Source organism: Oreochromis aureus, linkage group 9 (genome assembly GCF_013358895.1).
Source record: "Oreochromis aureus strain Israel breed Guangdong linkage group 9, ZZ_aureus, whole genome shotgun sequence".
Classification (NCBI taxonomy): domain Eukaryota; kingdom Metazoa; phylum Chordata; class Actinopteri; order Cichliformes; family Cichlidae; genus Oreochromis; species Oreochromis aureus.
The window spans coordinates 35,584,874-35,592,378 of NC_052950.1; the positions used below are offsets into that span (position 1 = coordinate 35,584,874).

The 7,505-nt window shown below is 40.2% G+C and overlaps 1 protein-coding gene across 2 annotated transcripts in view; it reads right to left on the reverse strand.

Annotated features, from left to right (window-relative positions):
- Positions 1 to 536: 536 nt before the first annotated feature.
- Positions 537 to 7,505, reverse strand: part of nebl (nebulette) — a 122,931-nt gene continuing 115,962 nt past the window's right edge. Inside the window, exons 5-8 of one of the 2 annotated variants that reach the window (XM_039617192.1) lie at positions 7,242 to 7,419; positions 6,582 to 6,674; positions 4,667 to 4,797; positions 537 to 4,483 (exon numbers count right to left, since the gene is read on the reverse strand). In XM_039617192.1, the coding sequence (XP_039473126.1) occupies positions 4,307 to 4,483; positions 4,667 to 4,797; positions 6,582 to 6,674; positions 7,242 to 7,419 (579 nt within the window). In that variant the 3' untranslated portion in view covers positions 537 to 4,306. The remainder of the gene's footprint in view (positions 4,484 to 4,666; positions 4,798 to 6,581; positions 6,675 to 7,241; positions 7,420 to 7,505) is intronic. The other variant, XM_031740828.2, reaches the window with a different exon arrangement.

Genomic DNA, 7,505 nt, shown 5'->3' on the forward strand with positions numbered 1-7,505 from the left:
CCTTGTATAGTTAGATTCTGCTCACCTGTGCTTCTTTTCCCCAGGTGTGGGGAATGATTTTAAAAATCATCATTGCACATTTTTAGAAACATTTTTGTCCCATAAAAGGTGATGTGACACAACAGATAAATATCTGCCTTTAGCATCAGTAAATGTCTCACTTTCAGAGACACATCAACAGGATCTGAGTCATATTTCTAAATAAGATGAACTTTTCTGTTGATTGTTTATTTGTTTTTTATTTCTCCCATATGGAGCACACTGCAATTATCACATGGCCAAACATAGCCGAGATTGAATGATCCACAATTTCAAATAATATGTAAATAAATTTAGTAAAATCTGTGATGATATACTGAGTAAATAAGAAAAAAACTGTGACATTAGAAGCAAAAAATCATCAAGGCATGAACCAAAAACAAAAGAAACAGCGCACAATCAACACATGAATATTCAGTAAATTATATTCTATTGCATCTATTTTTATGAAATAAAACATACAAAATGCAAAAATGGTTTCCAGCTAGAATGACAAATCATGGCTGAGTGAAGATTTATTCAGTACATGACTGGGATGCAATCCACACAGCAAGACAAGAAACCCCAAAAACACGACTTACTGGATACACACAAGAGTAAAATATAACCTTCCCAAACGTGGACAGGAGCCCGTGTATCAAAATAGTCTGCAACGTCTAGAAATCTCCAGTCCGACGTACTTAAACAGTCTCTTCAGATTTCAGTAAATATAAACTTTTACTGTGTGCAGAGATGACGCTTAAAATATTCAGACAGCATGACACGAGAAACAGAAAGACACAGTGTGTTAGTTAAGTCCTTTACAAACACAGAGGTTACTGCTGCTGTTTAAACCGATGATCTGTCTGTGGTTTGTCGACAGGTTACTGTACATCAGAAGTCAAAAACCAAACCACACTCACCTGAACATGAATTAAACCCGGGATCAATAAATGCTCAAACTCGAGAGGTTTCTAAACCTTGTTCCTATTCGCCTGCCCTCACTCCTTCCTTTTGGTTGCATCACTGCTAAGAAAAAAGTATTTTCTGACTTTTCATTCTTTCCTTTTCATTCTCGGGCTCACGTCTAGAGAGAAGACAGATCTAATTATTTTCATTCCCTGCTCCTCTTCTTCTTTTTCTGCATCCTTTCAAATAAAAGTCTGCTGACAATCTGTCGTTTTCTTAATGCCAACAAAACCCATAAAAAGACCAAAAACCATCAGTGTCTCAGTTCATCTCTCTGTGCTTTCTGGATTCCCTTCAGATCACATAAACGTGTCAGCATGTGACCATATTTGTTTCATCAGTGGCATCGATGGCTGACAGAGCAGTATTTGGGCTCGTCCAGGTAACTTTGGTTTAATCCTGGCTTTTCAGAACCACAGACCTGCTCTGGAGCAGGTCATGTTCTACATTAGAGATCAAGAGATATCTGGAATGTGAAAAATAGTGTCAGCATTCCTGGGAGGTCCCTCAGACCTCAGTGCACAGATAGTAGGGGGTCTGTTTTATGGGTGTCTCTCCCTGATGAGCACCTGCGGACTGTAAGAGGTCTTACAGCACTTATTCTTTTATGCATCTTAATAATGGCCTTAAAACAGGACAACTCTTTGTACTTGTTGACATCATATCAAATTTGCATTATGCCAACATTTGAATTCAGTTTTCATTTGTATTCTTTATTCTGGTGGTGCCAGAGTGAAGCAGTTAAAAAGATCCCCAGTTCAACTCCAGCCAGAGACACAAAACCAGGAAAACCCTCCAAACCAAACCCGCTGCCTGCTGTGGGGACCCTTCTGAATAAGGGGGAAGCTATAGGCAGCATTTTCCTTTTATTTTAAAGAATAAAGACTAAAACTGTTTTTCTCACATCTGAACACGAATTTAATAAGAATAGGAAATCCATCAGATCCACTCTGTAGTGAGTGAGTTTGATCAGAGCACAGGGACACCGCGTTTGATGAGAGGAAATTTGGTTGAGGGTGGGGAAACCTGCCGATGGAGCAGCAATTGTTGGTTTTGTTATTTCCTGCTGGACTTTTTTATTGATCTGTTTTTGTTCATCTGGGATTTTGTCTTGTGAGGGTGGAATAGGTTTGTTCTGTTACTTTGGGTCTTTTAAACTTAAAACATTTTGGAAAAAAATGCAAATTAAAAATGCAAAGTGTATAACTGAAACATTTCATAGTAGGTAAAAGGCACAAATGTAATCTGAATATTTAAAAAATGACCCGAGTAAGAACTTTTCTCAGATTTGGTTGCCTTTATGTTTAAGGAGCCTCTCATCTGCAGTGTGAGCTGACTGCAGTGCCTGTTAGGATAATTTGCCAAGCAGTGACTTATATCATGAGTTTATGAGTCTAATTAGCAGTTTTCAACAATGAACAAGGACTTTGATTCGGCTTATCACACGTTCATTTGAAGTATGAAACATTTATGAGTCTTTTATGTGGATGTAGTGAGATTACAGTGAATTTGTTGTGGATTAATCGACATGTGGAGCTGAAACGAGGTTTTGTGGTCTTTTCCTGGGCGTTGTTGGCAGTATTAAAAACACAGACCACACCCAGAGCTGCAGTTTAGGAGTCTTGTCTGAATTCCTGTTTTATTATAAATTAGATTAATACTGCTCATTCCTTCTTCATTTCCTCTTTTAGTTTGTCACAGGTGATTAAAAAGTTACACTTTAGTTGTTTCTAGTCTCTCTCACCGCTTTTCTTCATGCATCCTTCTGTCGTTTGCTCCTCTTCTATATTCTCATAAAACATGACAGCATGCTAGATTTATCCCTCCATCTGCTTTTTTCTCTTTATCCACCGCTCATCAAAAGAAAATTCCCCGTCAGGTCAATTATTAACTGATATCACCAGCTCATGATGTTCAGTGCATTGCAGCGCTTAGTGTCAAATTACAAAGGTTTATCTATCTTCTATCTATTAATTTTTTTACACCAGACAGTTCTGCCCAATAGATTCTTTTAATGCCTAAATTAAAAAATATATATTTCAGTGCCACCTAAAGAAGAACCATGAAGCTGCTTGTGGTTCATTTCCAGCTCAGATCCTAAACCTTCCTCCTGCGCACTTTCACTCTGTTTCAAACCACATACAGTAACTTTGAGACGTGACCAGAGCCTCGAGGTTACTACTGATGCTGATTCTGCAGCTGCTTTTGGACTGACATGGATGAAACTCCAGGAGTTTACAGATTTGAGTTCCATGTAATTATTTAAGAGCTGTGCCAGTCAAAAAAAGTGAAATTGGTTTCCATGACTTTGCACATATTTCTGGACAGTGCTTCATAATATTTTGTGTAGATTTTTTGTAAATTTCTTCTTTCTTTTTTTTTTTACATAAATACTAATTTTACATAACAAGAAGAATAATTTTGGAGATACTGTAGAAAAGGCCTGAATGGAGCTGAAATAGATGTATTTGCCAATAAGCGATGGACCTGATAGACGGATCTGATCAGTGGAGTTTTGTGTCCATCAGATACAGGAAAGGCCTTCCCCAAGCAGCCCTCTTTAATCATAGCCCACCCTGCTCTGCTGCACTGCATCCTGGTCCGTTTCCTTCACCTTTAAGTGTAGAAACTGCTCTTTGATTGGCTGTTGAGCAGATGTGTTTATTCTGAAAGAAGCTGCAGCTTTGTTATCCATCACATCTAATTAAAACCCATTAAACTTACTTTTTTAGTACAGATGAACCTCCCATCCCGGTGCCTCAGATCTTCATCTTCTCTTTCTCTCTCTGTTCCTTCCGCTCGTCTGATTACAATGGGGGGCGGGGCTTTTAGTTGCTCTGCCCCTCGACTTTGGAATTCCTTACCCCCTGACCTCAGAAATATTAGTTCATTCCCTCTTTTTAAGTCCACCCTCAAAACTCATCTGTTTAAAATTGCTTATGTTTAAACCTCTGTATGCTCTTAACTTTTATCTGTTATTCTTATTACTGTGTACATTTCCAGTTTTTGTGTTTTTATTCGTTGTACAGTGTCCTTGGGTGCTTTGAAAGGTGCTATTTTTAAATAAAATGTATCATTATTATTATTATTATTATTTTAAACATAATTTCCTGTTTTTAAAATGGACCAGAACAGCTTAACAATCTATCACCTGTCTTTCCCGTTTCCCATAACACTGAAAATATAAATGAGCCCTGAAATGCAAAGAACATCACCAGCTCGGCTTTTATAACGCTGAAGGTGGATGTAACTGTGAACTTCAGCCCCGTCTCACTTCATCTCCTCCGCTGTCTCTCACAAACTCGTCTTCCTCTCCGCTTTAGTTGCAACACTCCACGTAGTTTGCCGGCAGCATGCCGGACTTGCCGGTTCTCTGCACGGTGCCGTACATCCAGCCCTCGTCGATGGGCTGAGCGTTGATGATGACATCGCCGTCCCTGAATGACACCTCATCGTGGTCTTGAGCCGCGTAGTCATACAGCGCCCGGTAAACACGCTGGAAAAAGACCGAGAGATTTCAGGGCTAGACTTTCAGATTAGCTCCTTTTATCTTTTTAAATTGGGCAAATTTAGTATTTTAATAACTGACTGGTGTATAATTGTTTCAGTCGTTCTCAGGGAAAAAAACCTTTACATTTAGACAAAAAAACCCAAACTTTCACGTTGCAGAAGAGTGTACCATGGTGCCTGAGTGTGGAGGAGAGGTGACAGATCTGACAGATGACATGCTGGTCTGATGCATGTAGCCGTGATACTGCTGCTGCTGCTGCATCTGGACGCCCTGATGGTATGCTCCAGGGAGCACAGGAGCTGGGCGAGAGACACAGAAACACAGAGAGAGAGAGAGGCGTGAGCGCAAATAAGTTAGACTGAAAACTCTGTTCTGCTTCTGCTTTGGAAAAGTTTTCCTCTCGTTGCTGTGAAACTCTTTGTGAAACGTTAACAATAACAACCCCACAGTGACCTTCATGCACAATCCTGCGAGGAGACAGTGAGTTAGTTTTTTCTGTGGATCAGAGACGGGAAACGTGAGTCAGCCCATGCGTTCACCCTGCTGTGAGGAGGAAACAAAACCGAGGAGGAAAGATACCCGGAGTTTCAGCGCTGCTGCGGTCCCAGAGGTCAGAGGTCAGCGAGCTGACAGACTGAGCCTGGCTGTGGGTGAGAGACTGCTGGGAGTGCTGCCTGCTCAGCCTGCGGTCAGCTCGCTCTAACAGCCGGCCACCACCGGAGGGCAGCGCGGGACAGAAGTAACAACGGAGGAGAAACAAAGAAAACATTTCTAATAAAAACAAACACAGTACGTAACAGTATGAGCATATCAGCTATTTCAAATTATAACTTATGGTTATGTTAGTTTTCTTTTTTTTGCCACCCACTGCTATTTTTATTTCAGTTTAGTTTCAGTTAGTTTCCAAAAGGGGGGTTACTTAGTTCAGCATACAGTGTCAACACTCGACACATATGATTCTAGTAACAAAAAGCTACATGCAAAAAAAGTTTCCTTATGCTTGTTGCGTGGACCAAATTTCACCCAAATGATATTTTAATTTGGTTTCATAAGCACAAAATATTGTTCCACTGCTTTTCAGACGTGTTTTTATTACAGTAAACTGAAATGTTTTAATGCTTATTTTGGGTTTAGTTGCGTTTCCATCAACTATAGTTACTTGGATTTTTTCCAATGCATTTTGCACAACATGGCACCGACGAAGTTTAGGAAACAGTCAGGATGTTGGCTAACAGGATCAAATTAGTGCTGGTAATTTGATAACCAGACTCTTCCTTAAAGCTACTTTTTGTTAAAACTCTGGAAAACTTCAAGAAAACTTTCATCATGAGGTGGAGCTTGACTTGAAGGCAGCTGGACTTATTTCTAGGTGCTTCTTTCACCTGTCATCCCGAAGGAGAATTGAAGAGTTCTGATGAGAGTTCATAAGACGGCTGCCATCTAAAGGAATGAAAACCTGTACAGACCAATCAGCTGGCAGCATTTTCCCACAAAGTTTTGTTGTAGCTGTCCACACCTGCATTAATTCTTCTGTGTACATTTGCAATTATATTGAAATAATTTTGTGTTGCTGAAGATGAATTCTAACTAATTTAATGTTTAGGTCTTCAGGCTACTAAAAATGATGGTAAATGGACTGATTTACCATAGTCAGTCCCTCACTATATCGCAGTTCACCTTTCGTGGCCTCGCTGTTTTGTGGGCTTCTTTTTTGTGCATTTTTTTTTTTTTTTTTACAGCGCATTGTGTTCTGCGTCCTGATTGGCTGTAGACCATTGTCAGTCAATCTCATGCCGTGTCTCCTGTCCAGTACAGATGCGTTCAGCTTGTCAAATTTACATAAATCATAGATGCTAGCAGTGTGACTCTGTGCTCTACTGTATGTTTGCAAGTTTTCTCCTGAGGATCAAAGTTGCACGCAGCAAGCTAGAAGATAATTTGTGAATATGTTTATTAGTGTGTAAAAGGGTAACGTGACTTTAAAAAATCATTAATAGTTGTAAAACCAGGGTCATGAGAGATGTTGTATGCAAATATGCAAAATATTTTAGCTTGAAAACATTTCTTGAGGATCCAGAGCTACCAGACATCCTGCGCAGGCTTTTGGACTGAATGTTGTCCTCAAGAGGGTCAAAGTCAAAGATGGAGCCTGGGTCTGCCCTCCACACCTTCAGGTCTTCAGACAGGAAGGAAAAAGATTTGGACAGAAGCAGTGACTGAAACAATTCAGCATTATTATTAAGTTGATAAATATTCCATGACTTCATTTGAACCGACTTGTCTCTGACTTTGTTCTTGACCTTAACAGATATAAACTCAGAGGGCTGAAGTAAAATTAAACATGACTGTGATACCAGAAAAAGTCAAAATCATAGGTCATCTGTTCACTTAAAAAACAAAATATGAAAAGAAAGTAACAAAGCGATGATTGACAGAGCGGAAAGTGGCTGTCATTTCAGGGGTCTTTGACTTCATGTGGAGGCTTTTATTGTGAAACATTATATGAATAACACATAACAGAAACTACAGGAGACAAAAGTTATTGATGAGGAATCACACTCTTTGTAGGTCCAAAGTTCAAGGTTAGAGCCAAGAAGAATATAGAATTCAACAACTAAACAACATCAGATGATTGTGTCATGTGACTCTGCTGGCCAATAGACTTAAAAAAAATCCCTTGTTTGGTGCAATACCACACACAGCAACCGCTGAATCCTTAACACACACAGGCTCTTTCACTGACCTACGATGATGCCTCCTGGTCGTCTGTCCATCTCTGTCACCTGGTGGTGCATGCCTTTGTTGTAGCCCGCCTCTCCCATCATCTGATTGGCTCTCTGGTAGCGCTCCATGCTGGGATCGTCCAACCCCGGCGTGAACCCTCGGCCGCGCGCCCGCTCAAAGTCCTCGTGGTACTTTGCCTGTGAAGAGCAGAGGAGTCAGTATCAGTGACTGAGACACACAGGTTAAACACACACTAGTGTTAGACAGCACAACACACACACAC